At 38.2% G+C, this 24,764-nt stretch overlaps 4 protein-coding genes and 1 long non-coding RNA gene across 9 annotated transcripts; 4 read left to right on the plus strand and 1 right to left on the minus strand.

The window, feature by feature from the left end:
* The first annotated feature begins 521 nt into the window (after positions 1-521).
* LOC133722225 (uncharacterized) lies at positions 522-4,430 on the plus strand. 2 transcript variants are annotated; one of them, XR_009852566.1, is made up of 3 exons: positions 522-1,355; positions 1,607-4,101; positions 4,205-4,430. It is a non-coding gene; the product is annotated as an uncharacterized LOC133722225 (long non-coding RNA). The 2 variants fall into 2 exon arrangements; XR_009852565.1 differs by lacking the exon at positions 522-1,355 and having other exon boundaries at positions 1,373-4,101.
* A 2,423-nt stretch (positions 4,431-6,853) lies between these two features.
* LOC133722271 (uncharacterized) lies at positions 6,854-10,916 on the plus strand. 4 transcript variants are annotated; one of them, XM_062149117.1, is made up of 10 exons: positions 6,854-7,200; positions 7,349-7,601; positions 7,730-7,934; positions 8,069-8,159; positions 8,265-8,413; positions 9,128-9,371; positions 9,477-9,575; positions 9,724-9,906; positions 10,009-10,213; positions 10,313-10,916. In XM_062149117.1, the coding sequence occupies exons 2-10, from the start codon at positions 7,361-7,363 to the stop codon at positions 10,798-10,800; spliced, it is 1,905 nt and encodes a 634-aa protein (XP_062005101.1). In that variant the 5' UTR covers positions 6,854-7,200; positions 7,349-7,360; the 3' UTR covers positions 10,801-10,916. The 4 variants fall into 4 exon arrangements, with proteins under 4 accessions (XP_062005101.1, XP_062005100.1, XP_062005102.1 ...); XM_062149116.1 differs by having other exon boundaries at positions 6,854-7,155; XM_062149118.1 differs by having other exon boundaries at positions 6,854-7,155; positions 9,775-9,906.
* A 2,819-nt stretch (positions 10,917-13,735) lies between these two features.
* On the plus strand, positions 13,736-14,341 carry LOC133723278 (protein FAR1-RELATED SEQUENCE 5-like). The gene has a single exon (XM_062150092.1). The coding sequence runs from the start codon at positions 13,736-13,738 to the stop codon at positions 14,339-14,341; it is 606 nt and encodes a 201-aa protein (XP_062006076.1).
* An 885-nt stretch (positions 14,342-15,226) lies between these two features.
* LOC133723279 (protein FAR1-RELATED SEQUENCE 1-like) lies at positions 15,227-16,486 on the plus strand. The gene is made up of 3 exons (XM_062150094.1): positions 15,227-15,489; positions 15,634-16,293; positions 16,381-16,486. Exons 1-3 carry the CDS (start codon positions 15,227-15,229, stop codon positions 16,484-16,486), a joined length of 1,029 nt encoding a protein of 342 aa, XP_062006078.1.
* Positions 16,487-21,514: 5,028 nt separating this feature from the next.
* On the minus strand, positions 21,515-21,952 carry LOC133723280 (uncharacterized). Its single transcript, XM_062150095.1, has one exon. The coding sequence runs from the start codon at positions 21,950-21,952 to the stop codon at positions 21,515-21,517; it is 438 nt and encodes a 145-aa protein (XP_062006079.1).
* Positions 21,953-24,764: the final 2,812 nt, after the last annotated feature.

Genomic DNA, 24,764 nt, shown 5'->3' on the forward strand with positions numbered 1-24,764 from the left:
GAATAAGATTGGGTGGCAGTGGGCCCTAGACAAATTAGCATTGCTGCATGTAGTATTGCATATCTCCAAGCGGAAATAGGGAGATTGCTGTGCATAACCAATGTCTGTGCTATCATTTGTAGGCGCTTAATGGCGGCTTCCACAAGACCATTTTTTCCAATGTGGGACTAGCTATGGTCCACCCGACACTAGGCCAATAACCTCAATATACAACACTTTTTACACAACGAAAAAAAAAAAGATGTTGTGTGATGATGGAAAGTCAATCATACAACACGATTAAGAACCTTACGTTGTATAAGACCATAAAAATTTTGAAGTTTTTATGTAAAAGGTGATTGCACAACACTAATAAGAATAGTTTGTTGTGTGAATGAAAAAAAAAATAGCGGCAGATTTCCCTCCTAACTTGACTCAAATTTGGCTCCAAATTGGTACTACATAGTACAACAGAATAGTTAAATCTGTTGTATGAGAGTAACTTGCAAAATATCATACAACAGTTTGTTACTTTGTGTTGTCCAAGTGAGAAAGATATATTGGGATGATTTGGATGGCACCCTCATTCCCCCCCCCCCCTGAACAAATTTTTATTAACTTATATGTACTGGACAAAATAGCTCCGTTTCCACACCTTGACAAAATAGGGGTTTTTCTTCGAGCCTTTTTAGTTTTGACTCTCCTCTCCTCAAAGTCTCACTCTCTTTCCAGAAACCTGGACTCCTCTTCATTCTTCAACATCTCTCTCTCTCTCTCAAGCTTTCATTGTCCCTAATTTCACTTTTCTCTCTGCAAATCAACCCTAACTCCACTTAATGGCTCCGACACCTTCTTCCACCAAATCCAATCAAAACCCTAGCCAAAACCCCACAATCTCGGCATCATCTCCAGTTCTTAAAAGCCCACCCCTCTCCAAACTACAATTCCAGTTCTTCACTCGAATCCGAGACTACCCAGAATCCAAGAGAAAACCCGTAACACCCACGAAAGCAGAACATTTGGTTCTCGGCGTCACTTGGAACCTTTCTTCTCCATCTGTTCATTCTCGGATCTATAGATCTGTATTAAGTTTTGGGGTTTTCGAAAAGGGGGTTTATTCTGTGTTTGATTTTATGTGAATTTGATTTCTAAATCAGCCTTGACGGAACTCGACGGCGGCGCTACCTCTCCCCATGACTTAGCCAGATAAGTCTCCGGTGTCACCAGAGGTACTTGGCCAAAGGCTATGGTGCGACCCTGTAGTTGAGCGATGGCGACTCCATTGAACTCCGTTACAAGTTCGATCCTCATCCAAGACCCGAGCTTTTCCACCCTAGACTCCATTACCTTCGTCGCCTTCGTCTTCACAACTCGAGGTTAGGGTTTGTTCTTTGTAGATGTTTTTTTTTTTTTTTTTTTTTTTTTTTTTTTTTTTTTTTTCTGTGTGTGAGTTTCTGTTTGAATGGCTCTGCAGTATTTCTTCATCTATTGATTCTTGTATGATTTTGAGTCTTGTGAGAGTTTTTTAGTATCTTTAAAGTATGAATTTCATTCTCGATATTCGTTTTTCATTTTTTACTGTGATTTTGATTGGTTACTGACTCTGTTGTGGAAATTTCAACTAAAGTGGTCGCGGCATGGCTGATGAATATACCTTCAATACCTGTTTGGCTTCATTTCATACATATCTTGGCGGTATGCATTATTTCTATTCGTTTTCGTTTTTGTGTAGTTTCTGGTTCACAGTTTTGATGCTTATTTGCTTAGTGATATGGTTCATAGTTTTGATGCTTATTTAATTGGATCTGTGTCGATTTTATTCTAGCACCGGATTCTATTCTCCTCTTGCACAATTAGATCCGTGTCATCTGATCTGAAGAGAGTCTAGTATATCTTATCTTTGGCCCTTATAGTTGTTTAGTTTGATTACAATTGTACCTGATAGCTTTGGCTTGTATCTGTTTGTACTCATGTTTGTTTATTGAAATATATAAATCAAGCTTACAATGGCCCTAAACGTTGAAAACTATGGTACTTAACTATGTGAACTCTTGTTTATGTTACTTCCCCATTTCATTGAGAGCTTAGCCTAGGATTATGGGTAAAGTCCCTAATGCGATTTGGGTTGTATAGAAAGATTTTTTTTTTTTTGTTTCCTTAATCAGTACAGCGTAAGGTTCCGGGTAGGGAAAAGAAAGCTAAACCTCTATGGGGTTGATTGTAACTCGTTGTTGGTGGTGGGGTTATTTGGTTAGAATAAAATAGCAGGACTCTTGAAGATTACAAATGGGCAGTAGTGGAGGTGTTTTGAGAAAAAATCAGATTCTGCTTCACTCTTTGGACTTTGGTTTCTATAGATTTGAGGATTTTCTTTTCCTGCTATATGTTATTAACCGCAAGCTTCTATCTATTTATGTTTAAATGGGTGGTTCCTAGTTTCTATTAAGAGTGGAAACTAGCTAGCTGTGTTGATCTTTAGTAGTTTCTCCCACTGCATAAAATGCAGTTTGATTTTGTGTGTTTTTTTTTTTTTTGAATAAATTTGATTTTGTGTTTAGGTTTATGTAGACTAGTAATGGAGTTTCAAATTGCAATTTAGAGTACATTTTTAGTTCCCTGTGGAGTAGTGCAATACTGCAATATATATAATTAGTGAAAGTCTTTATTCAAATGATGTGGAACTTGATATGTGCAAGTTAAGGCACACCCTTACTGATGTTTTTTAAAAGGACCATCCTTGGCTAATTAAAATGTTTGTAGTAGTATGGCAAAAACTCGGTTTATGAACTATGTGAACTCTTGTTTATGTTACTTTCCCATTTCATTGAGAGCTTAGCCTAGATTTATGTGGAACTTGGTTTCTGGGTTAATTAGTTCTATGAATTATTGCCTAACTAGCTTTTTGTAATAGAATTTGGGTAGAGGCATTTTTTGTGTGCGCACAATTGTCAAAGGTGTGTGTGGCTGTTTTCCCTTTGTTACTTGTTCCAGATTACTCCAAGGGATCATTGTGGTCTTTGGTTGTAATAATTGGGCTAGTAAAATCCGTGGTTTGCATGTTGTCAGGTTCGAATATGGTGACATGTTCAGATATCTTTCAGTTGGTCAATTGTTCAATTGATTCTATAAAAACTCTTAATTGATTGTCATATTCCACTTTCATGGTTTATTATTCATATTGTACCTGCCATTGGAAGACATAGTTTATAATTTAGTTATGGGCCAGAAACTAGATAATGTATATGAGCAGCAAGGTGAGACTTGTTTTCTGGCAAAATAAGGGAATGTGGAAAATGTTTTGCTGCTGAAAATTGTACATTGAGATTGGACAGTCACCATTTTCAACTCTGCCATTAACTTGGGCAAAGGTTTATTTTTGTATTTCTTCATTTGTTCTACATACTCTGTTAATTTTTAACATGTCTGCTCAATCATTGTACTAATTATATATGTAAAGGATAAAGTTGATTCTGGCTACTAGTTTTTGATCATTGAGATAACTTGATGAACATGTGTGTTTCATTGTACTATGTTCTACTTTGTCCAGGACTATATAGACTTTCATGAGACAACTAAGCATGCTATTTAGAGGTTTAAATCTTGTGCTTTTCTTCTGTTCTTGTGAACAATTATGAAATAAGGAAGTTAATCCTGCTATTATCATTTTTGGGTACCTGTGCAGTTGCTCACATTGAAGTATTATAGTGTTTGTGGCTTTCTATATTTATTGGTTTGAAATCTACCGTAATGAAATATATAAAGAATTGGTAAAAACATATATGTATTTTCTTATTACTTGAGTTTATGTGCAGAACCAAAAAAATTGGTAGATTCAATGACAGGGAAACATGGTCTCCTCTGAATTTTTGTAGAAACAAAGGGCTATTTCCTGCCACATCAGTGTTCTCCTCTGAGAATCAAATAAGAATTGTTTTTGATCATTGATACTGCTTTGTAAAAGCTGAGGCATAATTACTAATTTTCTTGTCAATTTGAAAGCACATTCAGGCTTAATTACAGATCTTATCTTAAGTGCAGGTTTGGTGGCAGATTAAATATAGCATTGAAGAAAATAACAAGATTTACTTTTCTTAGTTACTGTTTCATACTATAGACGATGAGGTAAGTAAACTGTAAATAGTTTTGGATATTAGTTTATGCCTTCTTTTATTGCTTGGATTATATATAATTGAATGGTGAATAACTGAATCAATGTATTGTGTAGGTTGGAGCTGCATTTTCCATGGTTTACATATTTGGAGCTCCAGTCATGTTTGTTGGGCGTGGGCAGTGCTACACACCTCAAAAAGTTGAATGTGAAATCAATTGTGAATACTCCTTTGGTTAGAATGCTTAGGTTAGAATGCTTTTGTTCTTTAAATGTTGGATTGGATGATTGGGAAATGCTCTCTTTTTACATTTGAAGTTTATAGTATGAGTTCGATTAATCATTTGATGTTTGCAATCAGTTTCTTTTTTCAATTGATCACTGTTCATTAGGTAAAACTGAGCATTAATAATGCACAAATTTCAGGAAATGAAAATGATCATACAACCGATTTTAATAAATGGCAATCCAACGTTGTCTCAATACACACAATTTGGGTATCTACAGAACGCATTTTTATATATCACACAATGGTTTTACAAAAATTATGTCTTCTCATTTACAATCACACAACTGTAAAAACTGAACTACGTTGTCCAAAACTAAGTCACACAACGACCATACTCTACAACTGAAGTGTGAGTAGAAATCAGACGACAGTGAAATTCAATAAAATGTTGTCTGACTAAGCTTTCCAACAACAGTTTGGAAACAAGTTCTGTTGTATAAAGCATGCACCTGCCATGCGCAGCATGGCTGCACGGCAGCTGTGCCTGGCATCTGCCGAGGGAATGCACAACGCTGATAACAAAAAAATGTTGTGTGTTTGTACGTCATACAACGGTGCAGAACCGTTGTGCCATTTTTCATCACACAACGCGTCGATACACAACGGACATTGTCCATATCCCACAACGAAAAATGTCTGTTGTCTGTTTCGTTTTTTGGCCTAGTGCGATACCACAAGTGTATGGTATAGGCATCATGTCTGGGCTTTATTGGCGTTACTTTAAGTGGCTGATGAGCCTTGTGCTTCCGATACTTGTGCCTGAGAGATATCTATACCAACATGTCATATGTGACACCTTTGATTGTGAATGAAAAACTTTCCAAAGAAGATGGAAGTGAAGCTGTAAATGCTAGCATATACAGAAGCTTAGTGGGAAGTTTTCTATACCTAACCGCAACATCTTGTATGCTACTAGTTTGTTGTCAAGGTTCATGCACAATCCAACTCAAATTCACTATGGAACAGCAAAGAGAATTCTCAGATATATTCAAGGAACTATTAATTTTTGGCATCAAATATGAGAAAGAGCAAGAGCCGAAGTTGATTGTTTTCTATGACAGTGATTGGGGAGGAAGTGTAGATAATATGAAGAGCACATCCGGATATGCCTTTACATTTGTCTTAGGAGTGTTTTCATGGGCTTCAATCAAGCAACAGAGTGTTACATTGTCCACCGCAGAGACTGAGTATGTTAGTGCAGTAGAAGCAACTTCTCAGGTAATTTGGCTGAGATTTGTTCTTGAAGATTTTGGTCAACCGCAGCTAGAAGCTACTCCTTTATTGTGTGACAACATGTCAGCAATAGCAATGACAAAGAATCCAGTGTTTCATAACAGAACAAAGCACATTGCAAGGAGATACCACTTCATTAGAGATGCAGTTCAAGCAAAAGAAGTATATGTGCTTTACTGCAGGACTGAAGAACAAGTTGCTGACATTTTCACAAAGGCATTGCCTAAAGATAGGTTTGTCTATCTCAGAGGTTTACTTCGTGTTAAACAGTTAATCATGTAAGGGGAGTGTTAAAATTACACTCTAAACTGTTTACTGTAGTTGCAATGTTTTATTGCAGTGAATTTTGTATGGTTAGATTATATGCCACATGTATGCCTCTGATCATCTTGAGTGTTGACTTAGAGTGATGTTCTAAGCCTCACAAATCAGTTGCTAAGTGATTAAGGAAAATAGGTCGTTTCCACAATTAGGGGTGTGCAAAATATGGTACAAACCGGCCCAACCGGCCAAAACCGACCTATAAATATGGTTTGGTTAAGGTTTTTTAACTTTAAAAATTGAAAATTGGTTCAATACCGAACCAAACCATTATGAACTAGGTTGGTTTGGTTTCTCTTGTACTTAAACTGCGGAACCCGAACCGACCGTATGTTTGAAAGAAAAAGTTTTTTATATATATATATATATACACATAATAAATATATATTCATTTGTCCAGTTTGTTCTAAGTAAGTTCTATATCTCTAGTTATAACTTTATTCTCAAATGATATACTATCATATTGAATTCATGGCTCAAAGGCCTAAAACCTTAGTATATAATCGCTACAATTTTTTTTATCCTTTCATATCACGTCTCTGATCTCTCAATCTCTCATTCTTTGACCTTTAATATCATATTAAGCTAGTATTGATGGCTAAGTCGTTAAATAAATGAATCACTTTGAATCTAATTTAGGTTTTAGTTTTGGACTATATGTTTTGGATTTTAATTATTGAATTTTAAATTTAGATAATTTAACACAATTTCAATTCTTGAGATTGAATTTTTGCTATGAATTTTTTCATAAATAGCATGTTAATATTATGTAGGTGAAAACCGCCTAACCGACCAAACCAAACCATCTTTAATTGGATTGGATTGGGTCGGATTGAGCTTATTTTTTTTTATGACCGGTTTTCCAAAATGCCTAAACCGCTCACCTTGGCATAGTGATGGTTTGGAGTCAAAACCGATCCAATCCAATCCGTGTGCAGCCCTAGCCACAGTGTAGAGTACGACTCCTTTATTCTCTCTGCCTCTCTTCATCTGCCATCACTGCAGTGATCATATTTCTTCAAATTCGTCCATCAATAATTAAAAAAAGCCCACAAAATTCTATAAATTCCACCCGTCTTTCGAAATCTCAACTTCACAACTCTCTCTCTCTCTCTCTCTCTCTCTCTCTCTCTCTCTCTCTCTCTGAGTCTCTCTGCCTCTGACTACTCTCTGCTTTGAACAGAGCAGAGATTGATTGTTAATTGCCTACTGGTATTAGAGCTCTGTAAGTCGCGCGCAGAGCAACCATCATTCTGTTAATTGCCTACGGGTCTAGTTTTAGACTATAGTTCAAGTGTTGAATTACTTCTCCTGTTGCATATATTCATTATTGGTTTTTGAATTCAATGATGGTTGCTTCTTCATATATTTACGTCAAAAGTGGCTTTGTAACTACTGATATATGTAATTTGTGACAGGAAATAGCTAGGATGCCTGTCTCCTTGACGAGGGGGCTTCTTCTGTTATGGTTGTGTATAGCAGCGGCGACAATGAGAACAGCAGAAGTAGCAGGTGGAGGAGGATACATGAAATATAAGGACCCCAAACAGCCCTTGAATACTAGAATCAATGACCTACTGAGCCGGATGACTTTGGAGGAAAAGATTGGCCAGATGACGCAGATAGAGCGCCTTGTTGCTTCAGCTGAGGTCATGAACAAGTACTACATTGGTAATTAACTAGGCATGTATCATTCTGTTATTTTACCTTTCAAACTCACTGCATCCAATAATATGTCCATTATTTTGTGTTGTGTACAACTTCTTTATTCAATTTGGGGTGCATGGCTTGGCCTGCAGGGAGTGTGTTGAGCGGCGGTGGGAGTGTGCCATCAGAACAAGCTTCTGCAGAAACTTGGGTTAAAATGGTGAATGATTTTCAAAAGGGTTCTCTATCAACTCGCCTTGGTATTCCAATGATTTATGGTATTGATGCTGTTCATGGCCACAATAATGTCTACAAGGCAACAATCTTTCCTCATAATGTTGGCCTTGGAGCTACCAGGCATGTACTACTGCTATATCCAATCCATAATCTATATATTACTTACTAAATAACTAATATCTGCTAGCCAGTAGTACGTTCTCATTGATTCCTCATGAATATGGATATTGAAACAATCGGTGTATCAACTACAGGGACCCAGAACTTGTTAAGAAGATTGGAGCTGCAACTGCACTTGAAGTTAGAGCCACAGGCATTCCATACGTCTTTGCACCTTGCATAGCGGTAATAATTGTTGCTCAGCATTCATAATGCAGTATGAAATTAGTTAAATTCCATGCTCATTGTATATATAATTCACTAACTAATTCGATCTGCAAGTGCGTGCAGGTTTGTAGAGATCCAAGATGGGGTCGTTGTTATGAAAGCTACAGTGAAGACCATAAGGTTGTTCAAGCAATGACTCAGATCATACCTGGATTACAAGGAGATATACCACCAAACTCCAGAAAGGGTGTTCCCTTTGTAGCAGCTGGAAAGTAAGAAACAAATTATTGTACTTGTTTGCTTGTACGTGTTACCTAACATTCTTTAGCATTTCACAAGCTCAGTTCATAGTAAAAAGTAGCATTACAGGCCTGCTGCTACATTTAACTTTCACCTTTAATCCAATGACGTAATTCCTCATAATTATGATTAGAGAGTTTTTGCTGTATAGTATTTGTGACCCTCGATCGGCCTTATCCATTTCTGATTTTCTCCATCTGATGTGAGAGATTGAGGTTTGCGTACATATTCTTCTGTTTATTTGATCAGTGTTTGAAACGAACCACAACTCATTGATTCCACTTGTGGTCAGTCAGCCAACTTGAGCTATTGAAAATAAAAAAGGGCGTATATTGCTTGGTAGACCTATGATCATAGTTTGACATGGACTTATTCTGTTTTACATTCACCTTTCGACTATATAAAGAAGCGATCTTGGCTATATCTAGATTATTGATACGTTTTTTTCTGGATAGTGTGAAAGTTACAGTTTGGATTTATGTATTTGGTTGAGGCCTTGAGCAATATTCCACAAGCTTCTTTGCAGAAACTTTAGCACTCTGATTGTGACTAAAAAAATGGATTTTTTTTTTTTTTTTGAGAATGAAAAAAGTGGATATTTATATGTTTCAGAGTCTAGTAATTACAATTAAACATTACGGACAAAGAACTGTAAATATTGACCTTAATTATGGTTGTGATTGTAGTAAAAAGGTTGCAGCCTGTGCAGAGCATTATGTGGGCGATGGGGGAACAACCAAAGGCATCGATGAGAATAACACTGTGATAAACAGGCATGGGTTACTCAGCATTCACATGCCAGCCTACTATAACTCAATTATCGAAGGTGTTGCAACTATTATGGTATCTTACTCCAGCTGGAATGGAGTCAAGATGCATGCTAACCGTGATCTTGTCACTGGCTTTCTTAAGAATACTCTCAGTTTCAGGGTAATTCTAATCGATTTATAATTCCAGCGTTGTACGTCCCCTTTCATCCATTAATTTTACATTGTATACCATACGATACCGTTGTCATATTGCATTGTTTTCCAGGGTTTTGTCATCTCAAATTGGCAGGGTATTGACAGAATCACCTCACCATCCAACTACTCATACTCGATTACAGCAGGGATCAATGCTGGCATTGACATGGTAATTATTGTACATCTCCATCGGCAAATTAATTGGTTAAGTTTCCTTCTATCTTTACTTGGTATAAGTAAATTAGCTAACTGAAGTATCGATGTTATCTGGCTGTCTTCTAACATGTCCTTCTGTTTTAACTGCTTGTCACCTACAGATCATGGTTCCATACAACTATACGGAATTCATTGATGGTCTAACTTTCCAGGTGAAAAATAAAATTATTCCCATGAGCAGAATTGATGATGCAGTGAGGAGAATTTTGCGGGTTAAGTTTATAATGGGGCTATTTGAGAATCCGTTGGCTGATCTCAGCCTCGTCAACCAGCTTGGCAGTCAGGTAAAGTACTTGACAGTTGACGTTGACACTACCACTCTACAAGAAATGGCGGGGAGCATTCTTAAACTAATTGAATGACATTTCGGATAATTAATTTAACAGGAACACAGAGACTTGGCTCGGGAAGCTGTGAGGCGATCGCTAGTTCTTCTAAAGAATGGTGAATCTGCAGACAAGCCATTGCTACCCCTTCCCAAGAAGACATCGAAAATACTTGTAGCAGGAAGTCATGCAGACAATCTTGGTTATCAGTGTGGTGGTTGGACCATTGAGTGGCAGGGATTGAGTGGCAACAATCTCACACATGGTAATTAATTAAGTTAATCACAGCCCCTTCTCTTCCCCGTAAAATCAAAATATGTCCATATTATTTATAACCTATATATTTTGTTCAACATGCCCGCAGGTACCACAATCCTAACCGGTATAAAGAACACAGTTGATCCAGAAACCGAAGTGGTGTACAAGAAGAATCCTGATGCGGAGTATGTTAAGTCAAATGATTTCTCCTATGCCATCGTTGTCGTAGGAGAACCACCATATGCGGAGACATTTGGTGACAGTTTAAATTTGACTCTCCCTGATGCGGGCCTTAAAACCATTACAAATGTTTGTGGTGCTGTGAAGTGTGTTGTCATCGTCATCTCCGGTCGTCCTGTTGTGATCCAACCATATGTTTCCCTGCTAGATGCTCTGGTTGCGGCGTGGCTTCCAGGAAGTGAAGGCCAAGGAGTTGCTGATGTTTTGTTTGGTGACTACGGTTTCACCGGCAAGCTTTCTCGCACTTGGTTTAAAACCGTTGATCAGCTGCCTATGAATGTTGGAGATCCACATTATGACCCTCTATTCCCCTTTGGATTTGGCCTCACAACAACACCCACCAAAGCCAACTAGGAAATCGTTTTGCTACTCTTCAATGATTTTATGGATATATGTGAGCTAATGTAATTGATTTAGAATCCCTGTTTTTTATCAGCATAAATTAAGCAAATAACCTTTAAGGTTAAGCCTTTTGCTTATTAATACTCTATAAGTGAAAATCCAAGATATAAAGGGTAGAATAGTAATTAATAAATATTTAAAATAATAAAAAATTCAAAATTTAGAAACGTGGGAACTGTTTTATTGGTTCAACAACATAACTGCAAGTCATTGCATTGATAAAAAAAAAATTAACTGCATAAGTGTCTCTTTAGTTATGATAAAGTGGAAGACGGGAAGCATCTTTTCAAGGATTGTAAAATTGTCCACATTATGTGGTCACACTGTCCACTCCACTACACATCCAGCTTCTTCGTTGAGGGAGTGGGTAAGATTGTTGGTGTGTGAGTTGCCTGTCCATGACGTTGAAATGGTCTCAACACTACTCTGGGCAATTTGGACGGTGAGGAATGACATAGTTTGGAATAATGGTTGCTTTAATTCTCTATATATATCTCAGTGGGCTTCTAGATGGCTTGAAGAGTATAGGAGTGCCAATGTGTCACAATGGGCTGTGAGGGATTCCACAAGTAGATGCATCCAAACTCATGCCACGTCACTTAATTTCAAATGGTATCTCACCTCCTCCTCCACTTGATCACAGTGTCCGTCACTCACAGGTCCATGGACACTCCCACTTACCGGAAGAATGAAAGTAAATGTAGAGTGGGGTTGGTTATTAGAGATGAAGATGCCTTTGTGTCGCAGCTATGACTCGTTCTTTTTCGCATGCACAATCAGCTTTACATATGGAGGCATGTTGCAAAAAGTTAAAAGAAAATAGAAAACCAAAGACTTAAGGACAACACATAATTATTTTCACTTCATCTCACCATGAGGAACTCTCAAACCATGTCTTCGATTAATGGCATCACGAAGGACTCGCGAATCTGCAGCGGAACCCTCCTAACCCGGTAATACATAAATGAATTGCATATTGTTTGAACTCAAAATTAATATTTTTTCCCGACAAGGGGGACTTGAAGAAATCCGGGCCAATATCCGTAGCCCAAGCAATATATTTTCGACAAGTTCGGAATATATTATTTAGAGGCTAAATAAAACATACTTGGTGGCCAAGCAATTTTGAAGCAAATCTGGATATTTACTATTAATTATCAAATATTTGATAATTAATGGTGATCTATTTGTTTGATTACCAAGTATGGTGCAAGAAGGAGCAAGGACGTGAGCCATGCGAATCATATATTCTCATGCAATTAAGTCCTATGGTAAGGAAGGGATCATGGCCAAGAGCCATGCATGCAAGGAATCAAGGGGTCCCACATATATTGCAATTAAGCCACAATGGACGTGGGGGAGATAGTAAGATATAATCACCCTTGATTACAATTCAACAAGGAATATATATATATATATAGGCCCGTTCCAAAGCGGACGCTAAAGTGCGGACGGCGACGCAGCAGCGGCGTTCCAGGCTGCAATGGCGGTTCGGGGCTTGGCGGACAGAGGCCGGAGGCATCCCGGACGGTTTTGGGCAGCGTTCGAGGTCGGAGGAGGTCGGAGTTGCAGGTTTCTGGGCAGCGACCTCACCTGCAACTACAGGTTTCTGGGCAGCGCTGCAACCACGTCGCCGGCGACTCCACCGACTGCAGACCGGTTCGTCCGACCCCAGGCGTCCGTCCGGCAAGCCCCACCACTCCGTCACGCCCCGAGCCGAGCTCCAGCGTCGACATCCGCACTTTAACAACAGTGCAGACGTCCTCTTTGGAACCGCTCTATATATATATATATATATATATATATATATATATATATATATATATATATATAAAAATCATTGTATATCAATGATTCTCGGTTACGGACGTCCGTAACTTTCAAAATCTGCGGATTTGCAACGTTAGCCATTGGATGTGGTTAAATGAAGCTCTACGGCCATGATTAAAAGAAGAAGGCATGGGTCATACGGGTTGGAGATTAAAATGGATCCAACCCGGGTCTTATATAAGACCAACCTGGAACTAAGCTCGATGAACTCCCGCTCTTTTGACAATTGATCTCTTTGATCTCCCGCTCTTTCACTCCCTCTACCTCTAAAATATTTTGATTCCCTGTGATGTTTCTGAAGAGGGAGAGAGAAAACTGTTGCTGCACGCTTTGGTTTTAAGGACAAAGGCACTCATAATTCAGGTATAGATTTTACAAAAGCTTGTTCTGTCTTCTTTCTCTGTTGACTTTGGATTTGGTCAGGATGATGGGGCCTTGAATCGATAAAAGCTAAAGCTGGTTTCTCTGCTGACTTTGGTTTGGGATTCTATGTGTAATTATCAATATAGTCTAATTGGTTTGCCATTCATTCACTGCCTTGATTATAAAATTGTAAAGTTCATGTAGTTTAATTTTATGTGGTTTCATTGTTTTGCAATGAAAAATTATGGGCTAAATACAAATTACTACCCTGTGGTTTAGGTCCAAAATCAATTCAGTCCCTGAACTTCCAATTTCATCAAAAACACCCCTGCACTTTCAATTTTGATCTAATAGGTCCAATTTGTTAGTTTTCCGACAATTGAGTTATTTAACTTGTTAATGTGGCTCATATATGGCCTATGTTTTATGATGTGGTGTCGAGGTGGTTTGCATAGTCAATTTAGGAGTGAGTCCTACTATTAAAAATAAATAGTTTTTCAACAAATAATCCAACTATAACTTGAACCCATAACAGAATATTAACAAATTGGACCTATTAGATCAAAATTGAAAGTGTAGGGGTGTTTTTGATGAAATTAGAAGTCCAGGGACTGAATTGATTTTGGACCTAAACCACAGGGTACTAACTAGTATTTAGCCCAAAAATTATAGGTCGGGGACTATGTTTCAGGCAATGAATTTAGGGTCAGTTTCATGTTATGCTGAGACCACCGAAGTGTACACTCCTCAAGTAGCGGATGAGTTGAAGCCTACAAAAAACGGTGAATTTAGAACACTAGATGAGATTTTTGAATTTTACAACAAGTATGCTTTTGAAGCTGGGTTTAGTGTTCGGAGAAGTTCTACTGCCAAGAGTAAAGATGGTTCTGAAACTATAAGACAAGAACTTTGTTGTCGCAAAGAAGGGCATTCACAGAAACATACGGCTCTGCCAAAAAAGCGGAAAGGGATCATAAGAACGGGTTGTCTAGCAAAGATTGCAGCTGTGAAGAGATGTCGCATATATGTAATCACTCAATTTACGGAGGCTCATAACCATCCTTTGACAACTCTTGAGAGAGTTCATTTGTTACCATCTCATCATCAAGTTTCAAATGCTACCAAATGCTTAACCATGGAACTTGGACTGGTAAATATTAATCCAAGCCACCAACAAATCAGTTTGCTTGAAGTTCATTCGAGAGGAATTGAGAATATGGGTTGCACAGGGAAAGATATATACAATTATGAAAGAGATAAGCGAGAAGAGTTGAAAGGACATGATGGAGATATGTTGTAGCTCATTTTTTAGCACAGCGGGAGAAGAATTCATTTTTCAATTTCAAGATAGAGGAAGATAGTGAAAATAGAATCAAACATTGTTTTTGGGCAGATGTGACCTCCAGGAGGGCTTATACTTTCTTTGGGGATGTAGTTATCTTTGATACAACATACAACACTAACAAATATCGGCTGATATTTGCACCACTATTAGGGGTTAACCACCATGGCCAGACCATTATGTTTGGTTGTGCATTCTTAGGTGATGAATCCACAGAGTCGTTTGTTTGGCTACTCAATACTTTCTTAGAAGCAATACCAGGAGGAAGTCCCCCAAAAATGATAATTACTGATCAAGATCCTGCTATGAAGATTGCCATTTCCCAAGTTCTTCCTAACACATTCCATAGGTATTCAAGGTTCTAAAAAACGCTAGGCGCTAGTCGGGCGGTGACCCAGGGACTAGCGCCTAGGGGCCTAGGCGGGGACTAGGCGGTTTTTTTTTTTTTAATTTTAAATTATTTTTTATGACATATAATAAATTAAATAACAATATTTAAAGTCTAAAAATTAATTATAAATATAAAAATAGTCAAAATATAGAATAAATTAGGGTTTACGACCGCCTAGGCCCCGCCTAGAACCGCCTAGGCCTCGCCTAGAACCGCCTAGCCCGCCTAGTCCCCGCCTAGCCCGCCTAGTAACCCAACGCCTAAGGGAAACGCCTAGGCCAAAATCGGAGCGGTTCCTTGCCGCTTAGCGCCTAGGCGCCGCCTAGCGCCGTTTTTTAGAACATTGTAGGTATTGCAGTTGGCACATATTAAATAAGTTTTCAGAAAAGATAGGTGCAGTGAAATGTAATGAATATTATGATGACTTTAGAAGTTGTGTGTGGAACTCTGAGATGACAGAAGAATTTGATAAGAAGTGGAAGGAAGTTGTTGAGAAGAGTGGTTTAAGTGACAATGGATGGCTTCAATCAATTTATGACATTCGAGCATCATGGGTGCCTGCATACTGTAATCACATTTTCTCGACTGGAATGTCAAGTAGCCAACGTGCTGAAAGTTGTCATTCATTTTTCAAGAAGTGTGTTGACCACAAAAATTTATTACTAGACTTTGTGATTCGCTTTAATAGAGGACTTGTACATCAACGTCATCAAGAGTTAGTTTCTACCCATATTGATGCAAATGAAGAGCCTTAGATGAATACCCCTCATCCTATGGAATCTCAATTGTCTAGAATTTATACTCGTGCCTGTTTCCAACAATTTCAAAGTGAGTTCTATATTAGCTTTTTCAATTACAGGTTTCAACTTATGAGAGAAGATGACAATCAAAGATTGTATTTGGTCAAGAAAAGAAGGGATCATATTCAAAAGGATTGGGAAATTGTTTATGACAAGCATACAGACCTTGCTTCATGTACTTGCAAAAAATTTCAAAGTGAAGGAATCCCCTGTAGGCACATCTTGGGATGTTTGCTGAAAGTTCAGGAAGTAGATTACTTGCCTGACCAATATATTTTGAACAGATGGACTAAAGCTGCAAATGCTACTGTAGTTAAAGACCTAGATGGGTTGGAGATAACAGATACAAATGCATTGGTGGTGAAGCGTAGTAAATTATTTCATCATGCTTCACTTGTTATTGATAAAGTCCTTACAAGTCCTCATGAAGCTCAGACCATGTTTATCGAGGCTCTTGACAATGTTCTTGATAAGCTCAAACAAATGCAAGTCAATAGTAGTGAAAGTGCAAGTATCGGTAAGAAGTTGCCAAGTGATGTTCAACATAGGTATAATGAGCCAAAGATTATCAAAGCAAAGGGTTCTGGAAAAAGGCTTAAGAAGTCAAAGGAGAAGACAGAGAGAAAGAGAAGCAGTACAAGGAAATGTCATGGATGTGGTTTGTATGGGCAATTACATGATAAACGGAACTGTCCGGCTCTTAATATGCCTAACGATAGGTAACGTTGTGAAGAACTTTGTTTATTCCTTGTATAATTTCATTTTTTATATGGGGATGTAGTTAATTAGATGTTATTTTCATGTAGTTCTGTTCTTGAAAATTATGCGGACAAGGATGAAGATGATCACGAGCCAATATCAACTAATGAAGATGAGGACCCCAGTTCCTTCGATGAAGATGATGACAATTAAGTTCCCCTGCTTTTGAAGAGACTTTATCTCAAAGACTTGTTGTTTGCAGCATAGCAGCAGAGTATAAACAAGGAAAGAGTTGAGCAGAAAAAGTTTGTCCTTGGTTTTGCAGCATAGCAGCAAAGTATAAAGTAGTGATCAGATTGAGCAGAAAAAGTTTGTTCTTTGCTATGTTATATTAACTAGCTATCGTTGTCTGCCATTTTGTGAACAATTCAATAGTTTTGGATATTGAGGTAAGATCATCGACTTGGATTCTGAAACAGGTGGAGTAATCGCTGTTATCCTTATATATTCTTGATAATGAAAGAAATGAAATATGGGTTGATAGATGCTGATTGACTTATCTGCATCTGATTGTTGCTCCCTTTTACTATTTCATTGAGGATTTGGCTTTAGTAAGAATTCTGAGTTCATCTTTTTTATATTCTTGATAATGAAAGAAATGAGCAATTGCATCACTTAGAATGCTCCAAAAGAGGGAAAAAAAAAGAGCAATTTTTCTTAGAATGCTCCAAAAGAGCAATTTTTCTTCGTATGTTTGTATGAGAACTTGTTTGAGCTAGTGTTCTATTGGGGTTGTAAATGCAGAGTGCAGCATGTGAACAATTGGCAGGTGATGTGTGATGTATTGATTAGAAGGTAGCTTGTGTACCAAGATGACCACCTTATCACTAATTGCTGGAAACTGTGCAAGAGGAAAAGCAGGTGAAGATCGTGGATTTGAATTGCTAACATACATAATACATAATTGTTCTTTCCACAATCTGATTTATCTAACATACATAATTGTTCATACATAATAGTTCTTTCCACAAAAACTACGAATGAGCAATAGTAAGCATCAGAAATCCCAACTCCTCCACAGATAACACAACGACCCATCACACTTCTGGCAGAGCTACCCAATGACAATCCCTAGTTGCTTCCGGCACATGATCAAATCAGGGTGATGCTTGGTCATCGTTCACTATGCTATAATCTGCATAGATGTAACAAGTATTAGCATTTGTACCTTCAATTAATATAAGACAAAGTTGACTTAGCTCAGGCACAGAAACATACATAAAGGAAGATATATGGAAGGTGATGTTTTATGTTGAACTATTGAATCCCAAAACTCAAGCTACTAATAAACTTCTAAATCCCATAAGTATTTGCAGCCTTGACAAACACTCAACTTGGCCAAATTGGGAGTGAGTACTTTATATTTCTTCCTAAACAGTTAGCAGAATCTGAACAGCAGTCTAATGCGATCAGAAAAGAACCGAAAGTATTAGATTGTTGTCCAAAGGTACCAGCCTAGTCTCTATTCTCCTAAACCCTATGATTATCCTATCTTCTCAAACCATATTGAATCCATCCTATTGGCAGAATCCCAACAACAATCTAATAGGTACACAAAGAGAGAGAAATATGAAGAGTTTCTCAATTTTAAACACGGATGAAGAGCCATTGCTCGAACTTATGCCAAGTTAACAACTTGTCAACTTCGATGGCAAGAGAACATTACCCACAACATCTAGAAACAGAGCACGTTAAATTAACATGTCAGAGTGTTGAATTATTGCATCACACAATTTCCAACTATCATCAATGATAGCTAAGTTTATAAGCTATTGATTTTCCTTATTCACACTTAAGATTGTCAATTGTAGCAAGGGTAAACAAGGGTCTTTCCCGCAGAGGACTAAGGTTATAACTACACAAAACAATGTCACAAAAGTGACCACTGTTCCTAGCGAACAGCAGTCGAAAACCTAATTAAAAACCTAATCTAAACTACTCAGCAAATTATGAAAATTTACAGTGATGTACTAGACACACAGGGCGTGTTGCACAAAAAATTTGGTATTATTCGGATATCGTTTACTATATAAAATAATTACAAAAATATAGAGGACAGAAAGTAACGAAAACAGATTTTGAGATGGTTTGAAAACAATATGATAAAGATAGCTAGGGAAGATGCATCCACCCCGGACAATCACACACAAGATAATTTGTTCAATCTTAATTCAATTAATCTAGATGAAGATACTCAAATTGGCTCGGTACGCTTGAACACAACCTATTACCCTTTCTTACTTCGTACGCTAGGCAGGAAGTGCTCTACACCTAGACTGTTCCCAAGCAATGCAACCTAAAGGTACGCTTATTAGATTAAACATGCAGAGATCATTAAGGTCTAAAAGAGTTTGAGACATCACTAGGCATCGCAATAAACTTAGCGCCTTGCTAAACCTAGGACTTAGTTTACTTGATAGTGAAAACTAACAATTGCTTCTCTAGAAGGTTTGAGGAATCCAACTATTGATCCAGGCATCAAACAATCAAAGCATTAGAATCCAAACATGCATACTAAGCATGCACTCAAAGCATACAAGCAAGCATTCATCAATGGAAAAGTAGTAAACAAAAGTCTCATCTTGGATTAAAAGAAAATAACATCAAAGGTCAAATCATCTTGTAGTTCATGTCTAGGGGCTTCAAGCAGTCCCCTAACTAATAAAAACTAGTTAAACATAGAAGAAACAAAACAAACTCAAGAAGGGGAGGAAGAGAGAGAGAGCCGCTGCAGATTGATCTCCTTTTATATGCTTAGAGGTTAGGAAATCCAAAACCTAAAAGAATTAGGGTTCACATGCTTAGGTGGAGTTTTCCTATTGGCTCTTGAACTTGATGACTCATTCCAACCATTCACATCATGCCATTTGTCTATATTAAGCTGAAATATGAAGCACAAACTCGTCCTCGGGCTTCTCGGTGTGATTTGGGCCTCGAAACATAAATTCCCGTCCAACCTCAGATTCACGCGCAGCCTGACCTTCTTGTACTAAATCGGCCATAACTTCTTCTAGAAAAATGATATTGATGAGCCGTAAAAATATTCGGAAACTAGAAATCCGAGGCTATCCATCAATATAAAGATCATCCTCTGGATCATTCTGAGATGGTCTCAGTGCTCTGTCGAAGTTAACTGATCTGCACAGGCAGATTTTCCGATTTTGCTTTTCAATCCCTCTTTTACTTCTTTTCTCCTTCTTTGCTCCAAAATACCTATAAAACAAATAAACAACGTGAATAACGAGAAAATACACTAAACTAACAAAGAAAGTATAGAGATTAATGCTATTAATATCGCATAATTATGCTCCTATCAATCAATTGCAAAACTTGATAACAAATCAAACTAAAAGCCATACCAATAAGAAAATTAAACTAAAACCATACCAATAAATTTGAAACCATTGTTCCCCAGTGGCTCAGTCCTCAGTTGAGTCAGTTCCTCACATCGAATTGGAAGAAAGAGAAGAAACCCACAATAAATTGTAAGCAAGAGAGCACGTTCCAGACTTCCAGTGTTCCAGAGCAAGTCAGCAAAGCCTAAATCAACACCCACGAAATTGAAATCAACATCAATTCTTAACTCTAAAAATTTCCCCAAATTGAATTGAATAAATACAACAAAATTGAATCTTACACTACATTCAATCGATTGCCCCAAAGAAGAAGAGCAGTAGAAGAGAATGAGCCTTCAATCTCTGAGACTCTGAGAAGAAGAGAAAGGAATGCAGCACCTTGTTGTCTTGCTCGAGTATCGTGGTCGGCTGGTCGCCTGGATTTGGACTCGGGGTGGGGAGTTGAGGTGTGAAGCTCTTCAGTATGCAGCAACCTTGAAGTAACTGAATACTGGTCGGGAGTTGGGGAGTTGAGGTGGGCTTGAAGGACTGAAGAAACGGACAAAGTTGTGCTATTCTTTGTTCTAAAGAAGACAACTTGAGAACCATCGAGATTCAACTCAAACCTTTGCAGGTGGGTTTTATATTAAATTCGGGTCGTATCAATTAGCCTTTTTTTTTGCTGCTTAAATCATGGCCGTAGAGCTTCATTTAACCACATCCAACGGCTAACGTTGCAAATCCGCAGATTTTGAAAGTTACGGACATCCGTAACCGAGAATCATTGTGTGTGTGTATATATATAGTGGCTCATGCATGGGCCAATTAAGGAAGGCCATCAGATATTCACTACCAATGATATGCAAGCAATGAATAGTTGCCCATGCAATTAAGGATTCATGGACGTGGTACAATTCAAGAAACATGCAATCACCTTTGATTGCAATAAATAAGGGATGATATAATTGCATGGCTATAGAGTCCTCGCGAAGATATGAATATGAGACGTGCATATCCTACTGTTCGCATCCAAGAAGATTACGTCCAGAATTTATCTCGAAAAGGTAATTAACCTTGCCTAGAAGATTGCTACGATAGAGTTAATCTATTATTGCCTACGATAGTTATCAAAACTATTAAGTGTTTTGATTTGATTCAAGGCCAATAACTGTGGCCTAAAATATAGTATTGCATTCCTATTAGGAAGGAGAATCTACGAGCAGCATATATATAGAGGCTAAAGCGAAACAGCAAAAGGACACCTCTCAATCAATTAATCTCAACAATTATCAAAGTCTCTCCGGAGCAAACCAGCGAAGCAAGGGTAACACCCTCGCAACCCAGCGAAGCTAAAGTCACGCTTTAGCAAACCCTGTGCTTTCTCCTACTTCCAGTGATTGCTCTGCTTAGTCTACAATACTAAGTATCGACTCGGTGACGCGAAGAGATCACATCACAAGCCCTTATCCGTAAGGCAAAAAGTCCTTTTCCGAAAGGCATAGAAAAGAACTTTGTGACGAGATTGGTGCTCTTCTCGTCCACATCGTTTGAGAAGAAGTCAGGTCAAGGGACTCCCCGACGACTGCACCCCACGGTGCTGGCACGCCTGCGCACACGCTCAAAAAGAGACTGTTTGCAACTAGACTGATTTTGGAGCCAAACACATATCTTGAAAGCATACTCCCAAGACATTTGTAGCAATTTCATTCTTCCTAGACCAAACCTAGGCTTGTCAACTTCTGGTACATGTTCTCTAATGTTTGTCCCATCTAACGCTCCAAGGCAATTCTACAATAATAAAACACCTAGAATTTTTTCTGTTTTCAATTCAAGTTAATAAGAAAAATCATGTTTTTATGTACCTTAAAAACTTCCACCTCTCATCAGTTGAGTTCTCAGCCACTGGTTCTGGTGTTTTCAATAACTGTCCTTGTAGACATAAGACTGCCTTTAAAACTGCATTGAAGTATCTGCTAATAGTTTCCCCTGAACGTAAAAACTTGTCTTGTATGATTCTGTTCTTTTTATGGTGTGCAAGTATGTTCAAGAACATAGCTACCATTTCATCAACAGAAACATTTCTTGTATCTCGCAGTCTACCAGATGTGCGTGTCATGGAGCACAACTTGTTAAATGTGTACCTATCCATCCGAAGCTCATTTATACATCTTACATCACTCACATACACCGTGCGTTGAAAATTTCCAACTCTTGAAAAAGCATCATAGATAGATTTTGATTTCAATCGGTACTTACGATAATGTCGTTCAGCAATGATATACATGATAACGTATATCATAATGACAAAATTAAATAAATCCTTAATATTTTCCAACATTAGAAGAATGTTTTAAGTCTTTGACAAGATTCTGCAAGCTATAGCTGCATACCAAAATTTTCTATACAATTAAATTAGAGAAAATTTTGGTAAGTGGTCCTGGACTATGGACCCCTACGAATTTCAGTACAGCAATTTCCAAAACATAAACTTTAGTACATGAGGTTTCAAAACCGACCCAGTAAACATACACGACGTCAATGACGCAGTTAATTTCGTGTCAGCTGTCGTATTTCAAGGGGTAAAACAGTCTCTTCAATTTTTTTTACTATGAGCACTCGATCCTCTCTCCTCTTACTGTGGGCACCTAGCTCTCCCATCTCTCTTTACTCTGGGCACAATGTCTCTCTCTCTCTCTCTCTCTCTCTCTCTCTCTCTCTCTCTCTCTCTCTCTCTCTCACCTGCTTGCACAGTGCAGCGTGTAAGCAGCACCACCACACTTTCAACACAGCGTCCTACCATCACAACTGCCGACAACCGCTGGTCCTCACAAAACGAATCGATTGAAAAGAGTGGCCTCCTATGATATTCTTCGTGCATAAATTGTACTAAAACCCAAATTGACTGCAACAAGAGTTGGATAGGAGTACCTCGGCCGGAAACAGCTTGGTGCTTGGTTTTTGCAACTGGGTCTGCTCCGAAACGGCGGAAAGCGAGCATCTTGGAGGTGTGAAGTGGGTTCGGGGTAGCAGAGTCGGTGAGCGAGGTTTAGAGAGAGAGATCGAAAATCGCAAATTCACCAATAGATCTGAGACTTGATGGCCATCAGCAGAGGCTTCTTGGGATTGGAGCCGTTGGCGGTGATCTCCCCGAGCTGGACAGGCGGCGGCAGAGGCTGCATCTCCTCTAAGTTCCTGAGGCGGTGGTGGGTCTCGGACGGCCCAAAAAGCTCATAAATGACATGGTAAGAGACAAAGAGCAGAGCCAGAAGTGTGAAGATGGTCGCCGGAAGATAGGCCCGTGTAGAATACAATTGCCTCCTTCAGTGTTTCTTGGAGTTGCAGAGCCATTCTAGAGAGAGAGAGGGAGAGGGAGGGGGAGAATCAGAGAGAGTGAGGGAGAGGAAACCCTTGACAAATGAAAAAACCTATTCTGCCCTTCATTATGTGCATAATGGCACGACGTCTGACGGAGTCATTGACGTCGTGTACGTATATTGGGTCGGGCTTAATATTTGACGTACCAAATTAAAGTTTATGTTTTAGAAATTTGTGTACTGAAATTCGTAGTGGGCCTTATTTCGGGTACTATTCATGATTTTTTCCCATTAAATTATGGACAAGGTAAATGTATAAACTAGAGTACCAATAGCATATAACTTAGCAGGACAAACCAATAACACGAACATACATTAATATGCAATACACTTGTGCGAAGAACAAGCAGATAATCAGTCATGCATGTTACTCGTTCATATTTGTATATTTGATTTGATTTGTTTAAGGGAAGAAAAAAAAAAGCAGTATAATCTGGATATTGTCTGTCCAATTCATAACCTGAAAAAGAAGCAGACAAATAAAATGACTTTGTTTGGTTGCCAGAAAAAGAGTTAAAGGAAAGCATAACCACTACCAATGTTGAAGAGTCTAAAATGCATAATACCCCATAGTTGACATGCTAACTGCTTCCCTGATATTTCTGATGCACTGATCTTTTAAATGGATGAGAAATGGAGTATAGATTTGTTTTTGCAAATACGACAGGTTGTGGACTAAAAGTTACCCTTTAGCATTTTCTCTATTTTTATGGCCACTATATTGCATTTTTAAAACAATATATCTTATGCTTTTTGATAAGTACTAAAACTAAACTATAAGAAGTGTGAGCCAAATTGGCAGGAAGCCAGGAAGTGTTCATTTGCAGAAGAAGACGCTTTTGCTGTAGAAGAAATTATTGTAGTGGAAGAACCTTTTGCAGCCTCAAGGGCATTGGCTATTCAAATGCACCATGAAAAGTAAAGGTAAACAACTAACGCATACAGCAACAAAGCTAACATAAATATCAGATCACTCTTATGTTTTGCATTAGAGCATAGAATTCTAGGCTTCTGACCCATTGCCAATTGACTTGGTTTGTGGTTATATGATGCAACTTCAACAGAAGGAAAAAAGCAATGACAAGGTTAAAGGTATTAAAACAGTCTTTATCATGCCTACAAGTACCATTATTTTAATCCTCTTAATTTAGAAATAGGTAACTGAAACATAGCCTACCCACCCCAGCAAATCATCGACCAACAAAACCAGCACAAAAGTAGCAACTTCATGCATAATCAGTGAATAACTTACAATCATGAGAAGACCCAGGAAAGGCTTAGTAGACATGTTGCAGGAACAAGACCCCTAAAGTTGTATTATGTTTGTTCCCCATTTTTGTATGAGCAAGACCAAAACGAAGTAACAACAAAATAATGGATCAGTTAAGAAAAGAATTCTAAAGATGCCAATGTCATAAGATAATGACTTCCATATATACAACGCTCTGAGAACATACCAGAAATGGCTTTAAGCTCAAAGCAATATTTCAGCGAAGAACAAACAGAACAAATCAATAGCATATAATTAGTGGATCAAAACCTAACATGAGCAGTATAGCACAAGAACAACCTTTGAATACCCTAGAGGATCAAAATTGTAAGGGCTCGCAATCAAGCAGAACAAATTAGGGGAAAATTACAATGGAGCAGAACAGTTGAAATAACCCAAAATTCATAATTCCAACTTACTGCATCCATCATACATAACCAAAATCAAGCACA

Source organism: Rosa rugosa, chromosome 7 (assembly GCF_958449725.1).
Source record: "Rosa rugosa chromosome 7, drRosRugo1.1, whole genome shotgun sequence".
NCBI classification, from domain to species: Eukaryota; Viridiplantae; Streptophyta; class Magnoliopsida; order Rosales; family Rosaceae; genus Rosa; species Rosa rugosa.

Excerpts from the sequence above, each read along its gene's own strand:
- LOC133722271 (XM_062149117.1), top strand. The coding sequence starts at position 7,361 with ATGCCTGTCTCCTTGACGAGGGGGCTTCTTCTGTTATGGTTGTGTATA. Across the intron at positions 7,935-8,068 it reads GTTGGCCTTGGAGCTACCAG|GGACCCAGAACTTGTTAAGA; the intron begins GCATGTACTACT and ends TATCAACTACAG. Across the intron at positions 9,907-10,008 it reads TCAACCAGCTTGGCAGTCAG|GAACACAGAGACTTGGCTCG; the intron begins GTAAAGTACTTG and ends TTAATTTAACAG.
- LOC133723278 (XM_062150092.1), top strand. The coding sequence starts at position 13,736 with ATGAATTTAGGGTCAGTTTCATGTTATGCTGAGACCACCGAAGTGTAC.
- LOC133723279 (XM_062150094.1), top strand. The coding sequence starts at position 15,227 with ATGACAGAAGAATTTGATAAGAAGTGGAAGGAAGTTGTTGAGAAGAGT. Across the intron at positions 15,490-15,633 it reads GTACATCAACGTCATCAAGA|GTTTCAACTTATGAGAGAAG; the intron begins GTTAGTTTCTAC and ends TTTCAATTACAG. Across the intron at positions 16,294-16,380 it reads CTTAATATGCCTAACGATAG|TTCTGTTCTTGAAAATTATG; the intron begins GTAACGTTGTGA and ends ATTTTCATGTAG.
- LOC133723280 (XM_062150095.1), bottom strand. The coding sequence starts at position 21,952 with ATGTATATCATTGCTGAACGACATTATCGTAAGTACCGATTGAAATCA.